Below are 22997 nucleotides of genomic sequence, written 5' to 3'. Positions count from 1 at the left end.
AGCTACACTTTTCTACTGTTTACATAAACATTCACCAGGCTATCAACGACCCGGGTTACTCAACAATTCTTCCCACTCCTTCGTTCTCTCTTTTCCTGCATCTGTTCTACGTTTTCCCTCCTTCTCCTCTCTTTTCTCCGTGTCTCTTCTTCGTGTTTTTCTCTCTACTCCCGCCCACTACTGTTCTCTTCCTCAACTACAGCCAATCACCAATCATCAGGTGTCATTGACTGATGACTCCAGTAACCAATCACAAACCAAATAGCTGACACTAAAGGCACAATCTGTGTTTCTCATAGTTTACATCCACTGTTTACCTTAAAACAATATACATCTATTTATTTTAACTACTCATTAACACATTTACATCCTATCTTAATTATGACTAAATTACTTTTTAGTCAAACCTTTGTTCTTTCTTCATTAAACTAAATTACTTTCAGTTTAATTGCTTTACTGGATTTATTCACCTAACTTTATTAGGCTAGCTTGTTTTAGTCCCTGACTGTTTCAACCCTTAAAGGGACTGTTTGTAACTTATTAAGCGTATAAATGTAGTGGGTCGGCACACATGCGCGTTCGCGTGTGCGCGCTCGCGTGTGCGCGCTCGCATGTGGCCGCAGCCTCGTCTCCGCTGCCTGCTCTCCTTCACTCAGACAGCGCGCGCGTCCTCGCTGTCTCGCTCCACCTCTAGACGTGAACACGCGCTCACTCCACACTGCAGAAGAGTTAGTTTAGCTTGGAGAATATCTAGTGAATGTACAGTGGACGTTTGTGCAGAGATAACTGCTGCAGTTCCTCCAGACCAACAGAGGTTTTCCATGTCTTGTGAAGTGACAGGGCTCCTCAACGAGTTACGTTATCGTCTCGTTACCGACCGGGTGCCGGTGTCTTAGGCTAACGGCTGCGGTCGGGAGGCGATAACGTAACTCGTTGAGGAGCCCCGCTGCTGAAGCCTGCCCTGAGCGGGAAAAGCCAACACTAGGATCAGCATTGATTCATGGAGAGACCTTCGTCTGGTCAGCTAACATTACTGCCAAGCAGCTGAAATATAGTGATATTGTGGTTTTAGCTGACGTCTGTCGCCTCACTGTTTTGAGCAATGCTCGTTCATGTCCATGTAGAGCGAGCAAGCGCGAGCTCGACTCTGACTTTCGTTGATTTCAAGGCCACAGTTGTCGCTGTTAAGCAGCATTTCTGAATCTTACAAATAGTCCCTTTAACTCTTTACACCTTGACTTTTTTACACTGGGCTACTCATATATGACAACTTCTGGCTTCATTATGATCAATAGAGGCATACATATACTGTACCTTGTTGTAGTAGCCGTAAGTGATGGCATTGGGGTGCACTCCGGCCTTCTTCATCTCAAAGAGGACCCTGACTGCCAGGACAGGTTGGCCATACTGTCCACACAGTTGCATCAACACCCGGTAGCACACCTGTACAGAATAATCACATGATTGTTCAGGCAGAAAGACAACAACCCCTGAAAAACAGACCGTGGTGTGAAAAAAACTAAATCCAAACAATTGGCTGATCTAAAATTAGGTATTTTTGGGACTAACTAATGTACCTCATCAGGGGGCTGCAATTTCTTTGCCTGCATCTTCCTGAGGACGTCGTAGGCGGTGCGAAGTGCCCGCACCTTGGAGTGGCACACCTTCACGTACGCTGGCAGGCAGATGAACCACAGGCCGTAGCAGTGACGGAGCAGGCACTTGGACCACAGCTGGGGGATGGACGAGTACTTCTTGGCTATCTTCTGGGCTGATTTGATCTCCTGTGGATGAAAAGGAAAGTAAAAGCAGTTCTTTAATGCACAATTCAGGCTCATGGATATGTGGGATTTCCAGTTAGAGATAATGTATGTTCATCCATTTTCATCCACTTATCCGGGGCCGAGTCACAGGGGCAAAGCAGAGTATTCAAGGCATCCCTCTCCACAGCTCCTTCTGGGGGACACCGAAGCGTTCCCAGGCCAGACGAGACATCTCTCTAGTGTTCTGGGTCTACTCCGGGGCCTCTTACCAGTTGGACGTGCCCGGAAAACCTCTAACGGGAGGCGTCCAGGAGGATCTTGATCAGATGCCCGAACGACTTCAGCTGGCCCCTTTCAATGCCAAGGAGCAACGGCTCTACTTCGAGCTCCCTCCGGATGTCTGAGCTCCTCACCTTATCTCTAAGGCTGAGCCCAGCCACCCTACAGAGGAAACTCGTTTCAGCCACTACCTGCAAACTCATCCTTTCGGTCACTACTCAAAGCTCATGACCATAGGTGAGGGTCGGAACGTAGATGGACCAGTAAATCGAGAGCTTTGCCTTCTGGCTCAGCTCCCTCTTCACCACAACAGTCTGGAACAACGCCCACTCCCTACGCCGCACCGAACCATCTCCCGCTCCATTTTACTCTCACTTAAAGTTGAACTAGGCTTGTTGCGGTAGTCGGTGTTATCTGTGTTATCTGTGTTACCGGTGTTACACGGTGTTACACGCGGTTACGCGGTGTTACCGGTGTTACGCGGTGTTACGCGGTGTTACGCGGTGTTACGCGGTGTTACACGGTGTTACCGGTGTTACGCGGTGTTACACGGTGTTCGGGCAAACACCAATCACACTACTTGCCCACCACCCCTACCATCGTTTTGCTTTTTTTTATAGAAATAAAACCCATTTAATCAATCATTTATTAATACATAGTTGGACGACAGATGCTAGATTATAAACTGAAAGCAAAAGTGTCTGCTCCGTACAGAGTCTCAGCACATGGCAAGATGGTAAAGGATTTGGTGTTAAAGTACAAAACAAAAGCGTGACGAGTCGCGTGAAGCGTCACATGAAGCGTCACGTGAAGCGTCACGTGAAGCAACGTCCGTTTCTGATGACAGCAGCAGCTGATCACGGGAAGGATCAGCTGTCAGTCGGCTTTAACAGCTGTTAATGTCTGAACTGATCTAATACTAATAAAGACACTCAGTTATTCTCAGTGGCAGAGCAGCAGTGTTTTTCTCTGTAGTCTGTTACCTGTTGAACAAACACCTGCACATGAATAACAGCTGCAGTCTGTATTTCTACTGTGGACTGAGTCCTGCTTAGAGGACCAGGAACCAGCTCTACTGGCACAATAACCTTGTATTATTTATTCATTATTAGCGTCTGTATTTATTAATAATCTTATTGTGAATTAATTATTTAATAACCCAGAATATGACTAAGGTGTCTTTTGAACATTAGAAAGGATTTATTAGGCTGAATATTTGAGGGAAAATGTAAATGATGTAACTCATATCAAACCCAACGTTCAGGAATTATCAGCCTCATGTGACTGAATGGAAATGAGGATAAATGATGTAAAAGGTGTTTGTTGCTGACAGACACACTCTCCTTCTCTCTCTGACTTTAAAGGGACTATTTGTAACTTTCAGAAATGCTTGTTAATAGCGACACCTGTGGCCGTGAAATCAACGAAAGTCAGCGTCGGGCTCGCGCTTGCTCGCTCTAAATATACCTGAACGAGCATCGCTCAAAACAGTGAGGTGACACACGTCAGCTAAAAGCACAACATCACTCTATATTTCAGCTGCTTGGCAGTAATGTTAGCTGACCAGACGAAGATCTCTCCATGAACATGATTTAGATCTGATCTTAGTGTTGGCTTTTCCTGCATCAGCGCAGGCTGAGACAGCGGGGCTCTGCAGCGAGTCTTCCTGCTCTCTCCGTCCGCAGCCAGAGAGAGCAGGAAGACACCGGCACCCGGTCGGTAACGAGACAACAACATAACCTGTTGCAGAGCGCCGTCACTTCACAAGACACAGGAAACCTCTGTTGGTCTGGAGGAGCTGCAGCAGTTATTTCTGCACAAACATCCACTGTACATTCACTAGATATTCTCAGAGCTAAACTAACTCTTCTGCAGTGTGGAGTGAGCGCGCGTTCACGTCTAGAGGTGGAGCGAGCTGAGCGAGAACGCGCGCGCTGTCTGAGTGAAGGCGAGCAGGCAGAGGAGGAAAGGCAGCGGCTACACGCGAACGCGCATATGCGAGCGCGCATGTGTTCCGACCCGGTACATTTATACGCTTAAAAAGTTACAAACAGTCCCTTTAACTGTATCCTTAATAAAGGTTAATGGGGGAAATAATAGATCATGAAAAAATAAATCATTCTAATAAATGCAGAAAGTTGTTTTAGGTCCGTTTGTCATGTGTTAAATACAGTAGCTCTATCAGTGTCGGGCTGCTGAAGGAGAGATACCGCAGGTCCTGCTGCTGGAACACCTACAACTGACAGATTTTAACCAGACAGTGAATCAAAAGACAAATAAAATATAAAACTTTGAATCTGTTATCTGTCTTCACTCCAGTATGAAATGAATCAATGAATGTTGACATGTAACGTTACCAGATCAGTCCGGTCGGCAGCAGCGTCCAATCAGTAACTGATATCCAGTAAGGGGTTGGGTTCACCCATGTGTTCACCTATCAAACTTCCCTTTTCTAATGATATCCAGGTGGGTGATATTACTGATTGTCTTGATCATTTTTGAAAGTTGTGAATGGATCAGTGTGATTGCTGTAAACATATAAACACAGCGGTGACACTCGTTACATGCTGCATGGTGGTGCTGGTGGATATACCGGCACTGAGGACTACATGACGTGAATGACAGAATTAGGGGGGAACGGAGTGTTCAGAGACCTCCTCACCTACAAGCTCCTCCATCTCTGTGTCAGAAAAAATGCTTTTCTTGGTCTTCCTCTCGGTAGTCGCCGTGATTCACCGTAAAGCTCCACTGATCAACAGGCTCATTACCTTTATAAATCACAGTCCACCTGGAAATGCGCGCACATGGATCCGCCTTATATCCCGCCCTCGACACGCCCACATTCAACTATAAATGGTCGATTCAAAGCACCTCATGAATGTTTCTACATAGTAATGAGCCTGTTGATCAGTGGAGCTTTACACTGAATCTCGGTAGTCACCGTGATTCACCAGCAAAGCAATTTGCCTGACAGAGATCGAGGAGCTTGTAGTTAAGGAGGTCTCTGAACACTCGTTCCCTCCTCATTCTGTCATTCACGTCACGTAGTCCTCACAGTGCCAGTGCATCCACCAGTGCATGTAACAAGTGTCACTGCTGCATTTTATATGTTTATAGCAATCAGACTGATCCATTCACAACTTTCCGAAATGATCCTGACAATCAGTAATATCCCCCACCTGGATATCATTTGAAAAGGGAAGTTTGATAGATAAAAATGTATTTAGTTATTAAGTTTTTATGGCGAACTTGTCCTGCATTATGATTTGGACTGATAATGATAATGATAATATGGAGAGTAACGATTGTGTGAGAGCTGTCACTGGCTTTATTTACTCACTTCGCTAATTTACGGGTGGAGGTGACGCACTGGAGACAGTCTGATAGTTGCATCGGATAGCTGTTTTCATTTTGTCCATGTATACTGTATCAGTCTCTATCTAATAAACCATACATAAATGAATAAGTCATGTCTTGTTCACTGCAGCGATTTTATGGGACAACTTTATGAAAACGAATATGGTACTTGTTGATATCTGCACACTATTAGAAGATCTTATTAAAACTATTGGCGCTCTGTTCTGCCATTCTTTAATGCTTTTTGATATAATCTTGGATTTCTACAACCAATGATGATGATTTCAACTGCTGCTCCACAGCTGACTGCAAGTGTCGGTAGTCCGGCGCTCTCCTCTGCGCTCCGGTGGTGGTGGGGGGACGTGATGGTGACACAGCGCTGAGGAGATATTGAGCGGAATTTGATTTGAGATTTGAGTTGGCTGATATCTTTTACATTTGTAAGGTGCTAATGGAATAGTTATGGCTCACTAGCACAAACAACACTGCTGTTTTAAATGTTTATGATGAAGTGGATCTAAAGGTAATGTGTGATATTGTGAAATTTAATGTGTGAGAGGCATCATTATACGTATAATGATTACTCTCACATTTAATGTCTACAGTCTGGCTTCAATTCACCACCTCACTGTCTGCGTCTCCAGTTCCCCCTACCTCAGTGCCTCCACAATGTACGTGCGCATTGGTTAAAGTTTCCGTAGCGGTGCGCACATTCTCCGTCAAGTTTTTTTTTATAGATTTGTTGCGTGGGAAGTGGCGGACGCACATTTCAGGCCTCGTTTTGTGCGTACGTAACAGTTCTAAATGAGACCCCTGATGCGCTACAAATTGGACAAAATTACATAACCACACAGGAGGGAAGTTGCAAATGTCACGTGGCCCATAAATGCACAGGAAGCGATCTGCAAATCAGCAAATATCATTCCACGTGTAGAAATGGATGCATAAATGCGTATATATCACTTTATATGTAAACTTTAAAATACGTATTTACAGAGTAAGTTATGTGTATTTGCAAATCGCCCTGTATTTTTGTGGATGTGACATTACACAACACAAATACAAAAATACATTTGTGGGCAGTGAAATATTTGGAAATCATGGTACACATTTGTGGATTGTCTTCTGTGGGTTACAAGTAATAAAATCCAATAAAAACTTCAAGCGAGGAGCGAGGAAACAACAAAACAAGACTTGGTATGTACCCATAGCCATCTAGCGTTAAAGATCGTCTACATATATTGAGCGTCATCTTTTCTTGTAAAATGTCCGGTGTAATTGGTAACACCAGTGTTGTGACAAATTTATTAACTGGTGGGAAAATTTCCTCACCGTGACATCCCTACTGTGGACAAATCCCCAAGATACTTATATAATAATATATAATGTGTGTGTAAAAGTTAAATCTCAGATTGAAATCTAATTCTTTTGATAAGTTTTTCCCGTCACCCTTGACCCAGTGAGTCATATCCATTTTCTTACCACTATTAAAGAATTAAAACTTTCATTGTATAGATTGCTTAAGACAGTCCTTTATGTATGCTGTAAAACTGACCCATTTTCTTAACTCTCGTTTATTTTGAGAGTAATTTTTCCTTGAAGATCATCTGATTTTGGTGATTGTACTTTTTGTGGCTGCAAGTTTGGCAATTTAGAAAAACAACCTCGTACTGTTGCTCTCATTTTAGGTAACTCTGGAGAAGAGCATCAGCTCAGTACCTGAATCAATAAATCATCATTGTGTGACAACAGTGAGTTACTGCTGTGCTGACCTGCTTGGTGCGTCTGAACATGGGGGCAGGGCTGGTGGGACAGCTGTGCCTGGCAGCGAGGCGGGAGGAGGGGGTCCGCAGGCCCTCCACAGGGTCAAACAGGTCAAGACTCAACACTGGGAAACCATCGTACCTGACGAAGAACATAAATACACACATTAGTGACAGTAGGCACACAGCTTTTCTCCCAACACAGTGTCTGCAAAGGAAACAAGTACATTTTGGCACTATCTAAAAATGAAATGATTCCTTCAAAAGTTACAGTGACCATTAAAGCAGTTTGCTTGTAATTATCTACAAAGTGAGCTGATAATAAATTGTGGAAAACTGTTGGCCATTATGGATTATTAGGGCAGCTTAAATTAAGTGGTTCTGACAAATCTCTTGGCATAAATCATTCAGTGCGAAACCTGATGCAGAATACAAATAGCACATTATATTCAGACCCACAGAGTCCAACAGCAGTGTTCGGTCTGTGGTCCCCGTGAGGGAGCTGGACTCCTGCTGGTCCTCAATCAGATAATTAACCAATTTCCAACTCAATGTATTATTCAGATTTTTCAGTTTTCCTCCTGCTGTTCGACGTCAGTCTCATGAAAGATGTCAAGTAGAGATGGAACAGAAAAGTAATACATCAGTCTAATTTACAAATAATATTAAAGTTCAAAAGCTCAAGCAGCCTAGTGATGGACTAAAGCTCTGACTTGGCTCATGATTCACGTTGCTGGTCGATCTGCTGAGACGTGGGGGTTTTGTTGTTTCAGGTGTGTAATCTCGGTTACAAGACTGATTGCAAAATGTTACCAAAGCTTCAAAATGTTATCAAAACACAAAACATTACCAAGAATTCAGAGAGTGGTGCGGTCGGCCCAGCGGCTCACAGGTGGAGCGCTGCCTAACTTGGAGGACGTATGCACCAAGAGATGTATAACTAAGGCAAACAAGATCATTGCTGATCCCAGCCACCCGAGCCACGGCCTCTTCATCAGGAAGCAATCCAAGAGGAAGCCTGACTACATCAGCATCAGAGCTAAAACCAACCGCCTCAGAAACAGCTTCTATCCCCAGGCCATCCGGATGCTGAGCTGAGACTCACACCTGACCATGACCCACTAGAGACCCACTACACCCACTAGAGACTCACACCTGACCCTGACCCACTAGAGACCCACTATACCCACTAGAGAGTCACACCTGACCCTGACCCACTAGAGACCCACTACACCCACTAGAGACTCACACCCTAACCCTGACCCACTAGAGCTCTGTCTCTATCCATTCATCCATTCATACCCACCTCCTCACCCTCGGTTACACTGCACTTATTGCACCACACACTTACAAGGTTTTTAATTCTATGTATTTACTGTGAAGCATTCCATAAGTATGTGTGTATTGGGGGAGTGTGTGTGTGTGCGTGCGTGCGTGTATATTCTATTATATTTATTTTATAATTGTGTATGTATTCCCTATCTCATATTTATCGAACCATTTTCAATTGTTGCTGCTATATTTATAATGTTTATAATGATGATTGTATTTTACTTCATTATTGTTATTCAATTGATTGATTGATCGATTGTCTATTATACAGGGATGAGAGAGTAACAAACAGGAACAAAGAATCTCACTGCCATGTCAATGTGTATGTGATCAATAAACTAAATTTGAACTTGTATTAATAATCTAAATCTGCAAAGTAACTAAAGCTGTCAAATAAATGGAGTAGAGTAAAAAGTACAATATTTAGTAGTGGAATAGATGTATAAAGTAGCAAAAAATTGACATATTCAAGTAAAGTACCTCAAAATTGTACTTTTAGGGGATAATCCGTAACTTTTCCGCATTAAAATGTCGGAAAACGATGTACGACCTACGTTATATATTTTGTTGAGTTGTGTACTTAGATTATCCCAAATGTTTTAACAATTTTCAAAATCAGAGAAATCTGTAATTTGAATCATGGTAATGGTCCGCTTAATATATTGTTTATTCATGCATCAGCGTTGTGGTTGTCTGCCCGAAGCTGTCATAAATTGACTTTTTATCCAGTTTTAAAGGTCTCATATTATGCTCATTTCCAGGTTCATAGATGTATTTTAATATTGTACTAGAACATGTTTACATGCTGTAATGTTCAAAAAACCCTTTATTCTTCTCATACTGTCTGCCTCGGTCTGCCTGCATAGAGCCTTTTTCACCCTCTGTCTGAAAAACTCTGATTTAGAGCCTGTCTCCTCCCAGTCTGCTCTGATTGGCCAGCGTTTCCTGTTGTCCGCTGTCAATCAAACGCCCTCAATATGTCACTTTCTTCCCCACCCCTGCAGCAGCTCGCCCTGCAGCTAGAGAGAGAAGCAGGCAGCAGGAAGAGTTTCACATATAAACTACTTAAAAGTTTATAAACCAGAAACTTCACCAAGCTCACGTTACTGGAGGAATCTGATATGAAATCAATGAGAAATGAACAACATCTGTGGCCAAGATTCCAGGTTTTCCTGACGGTTTCTCTCGGTAAATAATGCTATTTATAGCTCTGTTAGTTAGCTCAGTATTTACGTTCTGCACTCAACTCTGTAAACCGTAAACATACACTCTGTTTTACGTTTGTCTTTACAGATCCATCTGTGAGAAATGACCGACAGAATCATCCCGTGAAGCTGTGAGCAGATAGTTCTATTACATGGAGATACAGAGCTATCAGTTAGCATGTAGCTACATTACAGAGTTAACATGTTAGCATGTAGCTACATTACAGAGCTAACAGTGAGCATGTAGCTACATTACAGAGCTATCATGTTTAGCATGTAGCTACATTACAGAGCTAACATGTTAGCATGTAGCTACATTACAGAGCTATCATGTTTAGCATGTAGCTACATACAGAGCTATCATGGTCGCATAAGCTACATTACAGAGCTAAACAGTTAGCATGTAGCTACATGCTACCGCTATGAGACGGTGTGTAAACACAGCGAACATCAGGGTGGAGAATAGAAGATGTGAAACAGTAGTCAGTTCATTATTTCTGGTAAAAGACACCTTGATAAACGTAGTGAAGTAATCAGAGTAATGGTATATTATTACTGTCTGTGTTACCATGACTACAGGTCCGGTTAACGTTACACTCACCGGAGCTCACCTGAGCTGAAAGACTTTCTCCTGTACCAGTGACACATAACTGCAAGGTGGGATGATTAAAATGCTGTGTATAATTAATATTGTCATCTGTCTACTCAAATAGGTTTGACTGAGAAACAGAAATGTGTTGTGTTGCTTACAGTCACTATTTACTACCTGTACTCTTCTACATGAATGACATCAAATTAATGTTTCATATCAACCTGTTTTAAACAGTGTAATTACATAGAGCCTTTGTGAAAGAACATGTTATATTTAGATGATGGGAGTACATGAAGCCTTTTCTGCTGGTTCTTGCAGACTAACAGAAGTAGGAGCAGACTTTGCATATAGTAAGGAGACGGAAGCGAGAGAGCCACTCTGTGAGCGGGGTCCACCTAGCTAGGGTTCTAACCGTTCCACCAGGAAACCTCATATGACATGAAATTGTTACCGACGTCACCATAGTAAGAAGTGCTGCTCAGTGTTTTTTCAGACCCATTTTCGGACAGATGGAGCAGGAGAAAAAAGAGAGAGGATGGTCTTTTATGATACTATGGTGGCCTGTAGACACCCTGGGGACAGATATTGATGTTTAAAGACATGGAAAAGTGCACTTTAAATAATATGTGACCTTTAAGCCACATTTTACAATACATTTTTTAGACCTTGGTTGTTTTTAACTATCATATTTTAACCCGTATGAAGGATTTTAGTCATCGGACGTCTGGATCTTAAGTTGCCAGAAAAACGAGCTGAGAAAACGTTAGCAGTAACACAGCTTACACCCCCTCTGGGACGTCCTGTGTCTGCCAAACAGCATCGGACAAACACATTTTTTAACGTGAAACTGCTATATTTTAGTGTTTTTAATGGTTTTAATCATGGGTCCATTTGTTTGGAGAGGAGGAGACTTCCATGGATAATTCGTCTCCCAGTAAAAACCTCCTGAACGATAAACACTGAAGGAATCCTAACCAGGAGAAATGACTGCAATGATGACAACAGAGTGGTAGAGGAATGAGTCCTAAAACCAGAAATGAGTTAGCATTTTAGCACTTCTGGTTCCCTCGCTCGAAGTCAATGGGTTTTTTGAATGGGTTTTTAGTTAGATTCCTGAAATAAGGTCTGTGGTTTTGTTCTACACTATAAAATATGTCAGAAATACCCCACTCGTGATTTTTGAAGCGTACGTGTCTCAAAGAAAGGCGGTTTCTGGCTAAATGAGACTACACGTCATCACGCCGACTCATCCTCCCTTTACAGCCTTGTAGTGTATACTCATGCGACCGTGGTTGTACTTGGTTTAGAGCCTAACGTTAGCTTTTTTTTCTTCTAGGTGATTGCATTTACACTTCAAAAATCATAAAGTGGATTTCATTTGTAGAGATTATCTTCCTGAACAAATACGTATAGGAATCATAAATGTGTGTTTGCCCACAGAGCTGATTTTCTGCAATAATCCAAAAATCAATGGTAAAATCCCATTGGCTTTTTGTCAAGAGAACCCAGGGCGATGCTAACTTCCTGGTTGGCCTACACAAATACGTCATCCCTTGAGAACTCTATAGTGGTGAAGAAAACAGCTCCCATGATCCACGCTACTTAACAACTTCACCAAACTTCAAGTCTTTTGTTATACCCCTAGCGGCAGAGAATTACATATTTTGATTGTTAAATACTGTACTTGAGTAAATGTGCTTAGTAACTTTCCACCACTGAAAAATGTTAGATTCATTCTCCCAACAAATATCCGTTCCATAAGTGGAGTTTTACCTATAGCAGAGTGGATATTCCTCCTCGGCGGGCAGAGGGAGGAAGCTCGGGAGTGTGATGAAGGACTGTGTGCTCACTGCGCTGAGATTCATCAATCTCTATCAGCCTGGTCTCCTCTGGCCTGTCACCATCCACCTGCAGAGCAGAGCACACAAACATGAGCAGAGACATCTGGGTGGTGGTACCGTGACCCTTCATCTATCACAGCTGAAGGAAATAGGGAGTAACTTTAACACAGATCTTGACATTATGGCCTGTAATAAATATTTCAGAGGGTTTTTACCAAACACCGGCTGATTTCACCTTTGAAAAGCTTCTTTTTTTTTTACTGGAACATAATTCCCAAACAGCTTTGTAGCTGTCACCCTGATAGCAGGATTTCTACACAATGAGTGTCTGGTAGAGCTGAGGGAGGATGACAGCAGGTGACCTAGATTCCCTGAGTGAGCACGCTTCCCCTTTCTTTCTTTTATCTCATTTTATAGACTCACTCTACCTCTCTGCAGCCCAACCTCTTTCACCGCACGCACGCAAGCAGACAGGCAGGCGCCCTTACATGTGCGCGCAAACACACACACACGCGCGCAAACACACACATGCGCGCGCGCAAACACACACACACACACGCGCGCGCAAACACACACACACACACGGCACGCATCGCACACACACAAACACAACACAATACATAAACATAGGGATGGGTATTATTAAGATTTTAACGGTACTACTACTCTTACAGATACAGGTACTTTAACGGTACTCTCATCAGTTCTTTTTATTTTTCGAGAGAAAAAAACAAAGCAATTAAGAAAAGAATTACCATTGCTTTATTTGATCATGTATATTGTATATAAATTAACATTCTTGAGTAGCAACTGCAACAGCATTGTTTTGAAAAAAATCCCTATTATAGACTCTATAATGTTGTGATGATGGATGGGTAACTCGGAGGTAGGAGTGCCTTGGAGGAGTTGTTGAGTGTGTGACCGTGCCTTAACAGAGTATTTCTACACCATGGTACTGCTACTTTTACTTAAAGGGGAACACCACCCAAATTAGAATTCTAGTATGTTATTTCCATGGCTTAGTAAAGTTCAATCCATATTATGTGAACATGAGCCACTCTCTCTCAAATCCAGAAACCAGAGAAGTAAGTCTCAAACTTGTTTAAAGTCTGGAGCTGCTCCATAGACAATGAATAGGAAACTGATTTTATGGACCCACAGACTGTTTGTTTTCTTTTTTTTATACCCAACTGAGCTTTATTTTATCGTAATGTTGTCAATTGTGAAACAGAAAATGTTCGCATATACTCAGAACATTCCCCTGGGTGCTCTCAGTGTCTTCTAGAAAATCTCTTCCTATTCATTGTTGATAGAGCGTTTCCACACTTTATACTCTGAGGGCTCCATCTCACACCCAGACGTAGGCTACTTCAAAGTTTGCAGGTCATCTCCCCCTGCTAAACAGCGATGTTTTGAGGCTGATGGAGCCGTGGCGTTATGCTCCGCCTCTCCGGCAGTGCCCGGCTGCAAGTTCGTGCGTAAAGCACCTCCAGAGGATTCCGCTCAGCCGGGTCCGAGCCCCCTCGTGGGTTACATTGGAAAGCAATACAGTTTTCATTATTTATCAATACATGTTTATCATATTTAGGCTTGTGCTTAATATTTATCACATATCACATTTTTATAGTTGTATGAGCTCTATAGACGTCAACAGAATAGCATTGCTGGGCAACAGCTCGGGTCCATGTTTACTTAATTTCAGCTCATGTCATTCACATACACTGCAACACAAAATAAAGTGGGACACATTAGGATTGTGAAATGTGAAATGGTCTTTTGGAAAGGTGCTTGTATGAGTTAAGTCACCCGGCAGTCAGTCCTGTGTGTTTGATACACGACAGGTACGAGCCTGCAATCAACTCAATCAAATTAAGATTTAATTCAATCTCCACTGTCATGACTCTCCTCAAGCCTCATGCCAACACCCTCTCTGACCCCTCACCCGATCTTTGTAACTCATTCCTCCAGTTATTCGCCGACAAAATCACCACATCAACAACTCACTGTTCCCCGTGTCTGACCCAGCAACCACACCGGCCCCTTTTCTCTCCATCCCTATTGACACCTGGACCGTTCCCCCCAGCGCCGCCTCTCCCGGTTTGACCCAGTTGACTCAGCAACCAATTTCCAAACTCATCAGCATGTCCAAACCCACCACCTGCTCCCTCGACCCCCTCCCCACTTTCCCTGCTGAAGTCCTGCCTCTCTGTCCTATGCCCCTACCTCACCAATCTCTTCAACTCCTCACTGTCCCATGGAAACTGTCCCCTCCGCCTTCAAAACTGCTGCTGTCACCCCCACACTCAAGAAACCTGGTCTGGACCCCTCCTGTCTCAATCCACTACCACCCTATCTCCCAACCTCCCCTTCCTCTCCAAAACCCTCGAACGCCTCGTCACCACACAACTCCAATCCCACCTGCATTCCAATAACTTGTTTGAACCCCTTCAATCCGGTTTTCGCCCCCTCCACAGCACAGAAACTGCACTCCTCCAAGTCCTTAATCACCTCCTCACCTCTGCTGACACCGGAGCCCTCAACATCCTCGTCCTCCTGGACCTGAGTGCAGCCTTCAATACCGTGAGTCACAACATCCTACTCACCAGACTCCAAGACATCCGTATCGAAGGTACTGTACTCAGTTGGTTTCGGTCCTACCACACCCAACAGATCTCATTCATCTCCCTTCACAATCATAATCTACATATTCCCCCTCGGTCAGATCCTCTGCCATTTCAACCTGGACTTCCACTGCTATGCCGATGGACACTCAGATTTACCTCAGCACCAACTCCCCCCACAACCCACCCCCTCCCACATCAACTCCTGCCTCTCTGCAATTAAAACCTGGATGCAACAGAATTTTCTCAAACTAAACAGTGACAAAGCAGAACTCCTCCTCATCAGCTCCAAATCTACCCTCAGCAAAACCAACAAACCTCACACTCACCATCAATGGCACCTCTGTTTCCCCTCCCCCCCAGGCACGCAAACCCATGGCGTGATACTGACCCCCCCCCCTCTCCCTTGAGCCCCACATCGCCAACTTGTCAAATCTCCTCTCTACCACCTACGCAATATTGCAAAGATCCGACCCTCCCTCAAACCCCCCTGCTGCCGAGAAGCTCATCCACGCCTTCATCTCCTCCCGCCTCGACTACTGCAACTCTCTCCTCTACGGCATCAGCACCACCTCCATCAATAAACTCCAACTGGTCCAGAATGCAGCTGCCCGACTCCTCACCCACACCAAATCCTGGCATCACATCACCCCAGTCCTCAAAGACCTCCACTGGCTCCCTGTTTTCCCACCGGATCACCTACAAAATCCTGACCCCTCACCCTACAAAGCCCTCCACCAACTTGCTCCCACCTACCTCTCTGACCTCCTCTCCCCCTACCACCCCCCATGGTCCCTCAGATCCACCTCAGCTGGTCTACTTTCCACCCCAAGTCCAACCTCCGCAGCTTTGGGGACAGAGCATTCTCCGGGCAGCTCCCAAGCTTTGGAACTCCCTCCCACAACTCATTAGACAGTCTGATTCCCTCACCCTATTCCAGTTCCCGCCTCAAGACCCATCTTTTCTCCTCTGCCTACTCCTAGCCCCCCTCCCCTTACCCATTTGTCCGTGTGTATGTATGAGAGTGCGCCTGTTGTGTGGTCGTTTGTCTGCTGTTTGTCTCACACCGTTTCCCCCCTATAGTGTAAAGCATCTTTGAGTCCTGAAAAGCGCTATATAAGTTGAAATAATAATAATAATAATTATTATTATTAATATTATTATTATTATTATTATTATTATTAACAACTCGGCAGGACCATTAAATTACTGTAAAGCTGAGTTTCTACCAGCACGTCTTCAGCAACAACCCCTCATCCAGAAGATCACAGGTTAGAACTTCTCAATGTGAGGAAAAGTGCTCAGATTTTATTAAAATTTCCAGAAAAAAAAACAAGGTGGCAAAATGAAATGCTATAAGTAAGCGCATCAGACGACACACTTTCACCATAACTGACATTGGAGTTACGGCACATATTTTACTGCAGCCTTGTAGCAGGGCAGAAAGAATCTTAAAGCAGGAGGTTCTAGATTTATGGTGAATATAAAACATGAAGGGTCACGGAGGGAAGCATCATTAATTGAGAAGTGCTCAGTGACAGGCTTTAGAGCTACAAGTGTTGATTTTATTCGTGGCGGACATAAGGGAAGTAAAGCACTTGCAGAAAGTTCAGAATTCAGTCTTGTTAGTCTGATAGTCAAAGCTGTAAAGTGTGGGAGACGTATGAAGTCTTTGGTGCAGATGGAGAGATGGAGAGATGGATGGATGGATGGATGGATGGATGGATGGATGGAAAGATGGAGAGATGGATGGATGGATGGAGAGATGGATGGATGGATGGATGGATGGATGGAGAGATGGATGGATGGATTGAAAGATGGAGAGATGGATGGATGGATGGATGGAGAGATGGAGAGATGGATGGATGGATGGATGGAAGGAAGGATGGATGGATGGAGAGATGGATGGAGAGATGGAGAGATGGATGGATGTGTGTAACAGCAATTAAACTAAAATGACATCAATGTTGGTCAACTATTGCTAATAAAAATGTTGGTTTCATCCTGGATGGATATCTGAAGACAACACATCAATGCAACTTGCAATTTTTAGGTTGGTACTGGTATACTTGTATCATATGAAACTATAAACCTGATGACTCCATCGTTACCATCCATGTTGTACTAGCTTGTCACGAAGGAGGTTAAATAACGCTCCAAACTTACACTAAATTCTGGCAGGAAAAACTAGCATGTCCATGTTCAAAGGGGTCCCTTGACCTCTGACCTCCAGATCAGTGAATGTAAATGGGTTCTATGGGGTACCCACGAGTCTCCTCTTTACAGACATGCCCACTTTATGATAATCACATGCAGTTTGGGGCAAGTCATAGTCACGTCAGCACACTGACAAATACTTGAAAAATCTCCCTTTAAGGGACATTTTGAACAGATAAAAAATGTGCGATTAATCGTGATTTACTATGTACTATCATGTGATTAATCACAATTAAATATTTTAATCGATTGATAGCTCCATCACACAATATAATGTAATTTGTACGTGTGAATAAGCATGGAGATTTTTTGTTTTTTTAATGCAAGACAACCTACACTGCTCCACAGAGAAGACAGCTGTGAAGAGGTCTGCTGTTGGTTCAGACATCAAAAATAAAAACAACAGACAGGTGGGACGAGAACGTCTTGTTTATGCCTCTCAAAGAACATTTAGTTCATCTGGATCAGGCAGGGAGCTTTCCAAGATGCTGCGAGAGAATTACTTGTAAAGCTAGTTAATACAGAAACAACTTATTTCATGTTATACCGTCACTGGGAGTTATCCACACAGTCAAACCCATTTACTGGCTGCATGTTTTAGTGAATGATATCCCTTTTAGGGAGTAATATCGATCTTCTCATCTAACTCTTCCCAAAATGAGTGATGCAGTGTGAAAGTAAATAATGTATTCCAGCCACAGTGCAGAAAGACGGACAGTCGGAGGAATTAATCGCCCGTGGAGCTGACACACAGGGTGAACCAAGCAGACCCGGGCCCCACCGCAGGCCTGGGAACACAGGGAGGGGAAGCTGTGGATGCTGGCCTCTGGAATCACTTCCACTATGTCTCAATACCGCCAGGACGGACACACATGCGCGCGCCGCGCACGACGCACGCACGCACGCACGCAAGTAATCCAAGGATGGCCAAGTCTATTTCAGGTCTGTTACAAATGTCACCTGCAAGAATCGGTGACCCACAGACGTGGACCGGGGAACCGAGTGACTGTGTGGACTTTTAAGACTGCAACACACAAAAATTAACCTTAAGCATACACAAAGTCTGATAGAGCCAAAACTACGCTGTGAGCACATGGGATCACTCTACGCAAAAATGCTCCCAGTGGAGTACAAACGGACACACTGCCAGCCACTCCAAGCTCTTCATATTGTCCAACTGAAGGGTATGAGCCCAGGGGATGTAAAGAAAAAAACCAACTCCAAGCTCCATTAGCACTTAAGAAACCACTGATGTGTTAAAGCCCTTACTCTCTCAAGTCATACAAAAATTTAGGGCAGAAATCGTTTGCAGAAAAACTGCACGTGGATTATCTTTGAAACTGTACTTTCGCTGTCTTAATACAATTGCTGTTGCAGCAAATATGGTGAATATCCAACAATTCATTAAGATGTAGAGATTCCAGGATGGAGAGTTTCGATCATAAGGAACCCATTTAAAGGGACTGTTTGTAACTTTGTACACGTATAAATCTACCGGGTCGGGTTCCCATGCGCGCTCGCGTATGCACGCTCGCGCGTGGCTACGCTGTTCAGACTCCCTGTTGCCACGTACCATCAGACTCCAAACACAAACTACACGGAAGCACCAAAACCTCTTGGTTTGCATCTAGTGAAGCCCGTCTTGCAAAACAGTGTTGGCGGCGAACGTAGTACGCGGGGGAGACCTTAGCTTTGGTCTCAGGACCGGAGTCTCTGCTCCTCTGCCTGCTTGCCTCACTCACACACCGCGCTCGTTCTCGCTCCACCTCTAGACGTGCATGTCGCGCTCACCCACACTGCAGAAGAGTTAGTTTGCTCTGAGAATATCTAGTGAACGTTTGTGCAGAAATAACTGCTGCAGTTCCTCCAGACCAACAGAGGTTTCCCGTGTCTTCTGAACTGATGGTGCTCCGCAGCGAGAAACGTTACCGTCCCCGACCGGGTGCCGGTGTCTCCCTGCGGATGCAGTCGGAGACGATAACGTTTCTCTTCTGGGGCTGAAGGAGGACACGCAGTATCAGCATTGATTCATGGAGAGACCTTCGTCTGGTCAGCTAACATTACTGCCAAGCAGCTGAAATATAGAGTGATATTGTGCTTTTAGCTGACGTGTGTCGCCTCACTGTTTTGAGCGATGCTCCTTCATGTCTATTTAGAGCGAGCAGAAGCGCGAACCCGACGCTGACTTTCGTTGACTTAAACAGTGAAAACAGTGAAGATATAACGCTACAGTGAGAGGGGAGCGGGGACGCTCTCCTTACTGACACAGCACGCTGTTGAAATCGGTAAACACCGAGGCCACAGGTGTCGCTGTTAACAAGCATTTCTGAAAGTTACAAACAGTCCCTTTAATGAAAAATAACTCAAACTAAAGCTGCAGGGTGGAGGGTTGTCTAAAGACATGCTGCTTGCTTTCAGGAGTCCCCTGTACAACGTATTTTGATCTAAAGAAATTCTGTGTTGCTGGGACCATGCACCATGCACACATTGTCCCATCTGAAGACAAAGGCTTCGGTCGAAAAGTAAAAAATGATGTCTCATGACTTTTCCTCGGTGGAAAACGTCAGAGATCAAGGAAAAATGTGAAGCGAGAATTCATAAGGGACAAAGGCGGTGTGTTAAGAGAATCCGACTGCACTTACACTAAAGCTCCATAATATTATGCGACGGAGGCGGGTGTTAGTGACCGGGTCTGCCGTGGTGAAACCTACAATGTTCTGAAATAAATAAACTAGAAATAAAGTGAAATTAAATGGTTGTCCCTCAACAAGGTTAGCAACAAGAATCCCATTAGTATATGACCATATGAAAAATATTGTTAAATCTATGCAAGAGGACATATTGTTTTCATGAATGGCCGAACGGCGCGTCGCTCTTAAATGTTGCAGCCGCAAAGAAATTGTGGGACGGAATTCTCTCCTTTCCTTTGGTAAAGGATGGTCCAGTGTATCCTATGCTAAAAGAGATAAGAAAGGAAGCGTTGAAGCACCTTTCCTTAGCATTTGGAGAGTTCGACCAGCTCTTTTCATGGCTGCCACTGAGATACTTCCGGGTCATTTCACTCAGTTAGGAACATTTCTAAGCAAAAAAGACTTTTCAACCGAAGCCAAAATGTACCAGAAACAGGTGATAATTGAAAACCAAACAATAGACTTACCTTGCCTCCTTGTCTGCACTCCGCTCTGAATGTAGAGCTGCTCACAAACAGAGGCAGAAAGGGGAGAGAAAGAAAGCTCAGGGAAAGGTTTTGGCTATAAACAGGGAAGTAACACAGGGAGTGAAACAACTAATATTACAATAAATGGAGCACAAAGAGGCTTGGTGAGAAAAGTAGAACCATTCCAAAAGACAGTGTGCAAAACTAACAGAAATGGCCAAGAGGAAAAGAAGAAAGCTTTTTGTAGATTTTTGCAAGAAGCTTAATTCCACTGCATCAAAATTAACACATTAATATGTTTTATATGATTACATATGATACTTACTTTGTCCACACAGTCATCGAAGAAGGCCATACTGGCGTCTTTGTCGCTGACGAAGGAGCATTCCTCAATAAGCGGATGAACATCTGAGTTTTGGTCATCAACGAGTAGAACTTCTGGTGTGAGCGGGTCGCGGCTCTTCAGAACCCTAAGGACATAAATGTTAGGTTAGCTCTTACAAATGATAATAATCTTAGTTTGCTGAGACTCATTTTCTTTTCTAACGTGAGGAATGATTTGCAGATAATTTAACAACACAGCAGCATGTTTATTTAGCAGAGCTCAACTTTCATCTACTGAAAGAAGTAAGTATTCGCAAGAGCAATTTACGGGACTCCTCTAAAGGTGTGTGATTCTGTTGGTTAAAGGGTTAGTTTGGATGTTTTGAAGTGGGCTTGTATAAGGTAGTTATCCATAGTCCATTGTATTACAGTAGATGGCTGTGGGCATGCCCCGAGATTGGAGAAACGGACAGGAATACCGGCACAGGAGTAAAGCAATATACTGCTGTGGACAGGAGCAGCATCATCACACATTTTAGACAACCTAAAAAATCGATATCAGTTTAAGTGTACAGTGTTTTTCCCCTGCAGAACCCGGGAGCTGCTGGTCTACTGCTGCATAGAACGGTTAGTTTGTTTGTGTTATTCTGTGATTTTGGTGTTCTATTTCATCCTTACTGACCGCCAGAGGCAGTGCTCAAACACTGAAATATCTTCATCTCGCGCATGCTGCAGGGCGAGTATTAATATCAACAAAGTCACGTGTGACCTCGGATGACCCCTGGTTAGGTTTAAGTTCCGGTGTCATCCCTGAGATCAGTCCTATTTCATCTTCTCGCTTACGCAGGTTAACTACTGTGGTAGCATTAGCTTGAAAAAAGCTAAACTATCTACGACTAAAAGTTCTTGAAGCTCGTCACATGTGAACATCAATCGGTGAGATCGATTTATATTGCTCTCTATAACATTAGCAGAGCGCTTAGCTCAAGCTAACTTAGTGGGTCATAACGAGGAGCGTGTCCACTCGGCGTTTACCGACTTTGACACGTACTGTGTCAGTGAGGAGAGCGTCCCCGCTTCCCCTCTCACTGTAACGTATACATGTTTTTTTCCGTTCATTTTACACAGTTAGCAGAGCGTCAGCTCAAGCTAATCTAGTAATGTACTAACAAGAGCGTGTCTGCTCAGGTGTTTACCGATTTCAACAGCGTGCTGTGTCAGTAAGGAGAGCGTCCCCGCTCCCCTCTCACTGTAGCGTTATATCTTCACTGTTTTCCGGTTAGTAGAGCGTCCTCGCTCAAGTTAACTAAGCGTGACGCTAGCAACAGTCAGTTTAAGGATATTGGTAACATCACTTTATAGCATTGTTTATTATAGACGTTACTGCCTCTCACAGTTCGCAGAGTGCTCTCGCTCAGGCTAATCTTTTTATTGTTTCCTAAAACGTTACTGCCTTCACAGTTCACAGAGTGCTCTCGCTCAGGCTAATTTTAGCATGATTTCCCATAATGTTACTGCCTTCACAATTAGTGAAGTGCTCTCGCTCAGGCTAATTTATGCATTGGGTACTTGAACGTTACTGTCCCTCGCAAGTAGCAGAGTGCTCTCGCTCAAGACTGGGGCGTCACCGAGCCATTCTCCAGATACTACAGAGTCAATGTGGCCACCCCCCATTGGGCGTGGTCCTTCAGCCGAGTTCCTCTGCTTCATCTTGAGGTATGTACTCAGGATTCCTCGCGACTCTCTTGTTATACGTAAGTCATCCAGTGTTGAAGCACTGCCTCTGGCGGTCAGCAAGGATGAAATAGAACAAAGTTACGTATGTAACTACGGTTCTATGAATCCTGGATGACCGCCAGAGTTCTTAGTCTCTCGGAATCTCGTGAACCCGCGAGAAGATTCTGTAGGACTGATCTCAGGGATTGACACCGGAACTTATACCTAACCAGGGTCATCCGAGGTCACACGTGACTTTGTTGATATTAATACTCGACAAGTGCATGCGCGTGACAAGATATTCAGTGTTGAAGCACTGCCTCTGGACAGTCATCCAGGATTCATAGAACCGTAGTTACATACGTAACTTTTGTTTTAAAGCGTTAGTTGGATTCACCAAAGTCACACAATAATACAAACAAACTCACGATCAAGGCAGCGGTAGACCAGCAACTCCCGTGGCCTGTGAGCTAAAATTATGTTTTTATCAAAGGTTTTGGATAATGCAAGCCAACACATTGTTATTAGTCTAATGGCAATTTGGGATGTACAACAAACATGGTGAATAGCTTCCGTAATAGATGCTAAAAGCAGCTTAACTGAAAAATAAGTCACTGCTGTTGTGAGACTGATGGATGACCACTGGCTCACAGCACAGAGCTGGAAGCCAAACACCGACGTAAAAACACTTCCTGAAGCTGATAAATATTTTTGATCCTGACACTGGCCGCTTGAAACCTGGACCATCAATTCATTCTGAGCCAAACTCCTCTCAGCTTTAGCTTCACTAAACAGTCTCTTTAGTACAGCCATCCAGCAGAGCCTAAAAC

At 43.9% G+C, this 22997-nt stretch overlaps 1 protein-coding gene across 1 annotated transcript in view; it reads right to left on the bottom strand.

Annotated features, from left to right (window-relative positions):
• Window positions 1-22997, bottom strand: part of LOC119501348 (C-myc promoter-binding protein-like) — a 155326-nt gene that overhangs the window by 47131 nt on the left and 85198 nt on the right. The window contains 7 exon segments of the mRNA XM_037791674.1: window positions 1315-1443; window positions 1578-1784; window positions 7172-7304; window positions 12065-12102; window positions 12104-12199; window positions 20453-20523; window positions 20526-20597. Coding sequence (XP_037647602.1) covers window positions 1315-1443; window positions 1578-1784; window positions 7172-7304; window positions 12065-12102; window positions 12104-12199; window positions 20453-20523; window positions 20526-20597 — 746 coding nt within the window.

This window comes from Sebastes umbrosus, chromosome 2 (genome assembly GCF_015220745.1).
Source record: "Sebastes umbrosus isolate fSebUmb1 chromosome 2, fSebUmb1.pri, whole genome shotgun sequence".
NCBI lineage: Eukaryota > Metazoa > Chordata > Actinopteri > Perciformes > Sebastidae > Sebastes > Sebastes umbrosus.
This window is presented reverse-complemented; position numbering and strand designations above follow the sequence as displayed.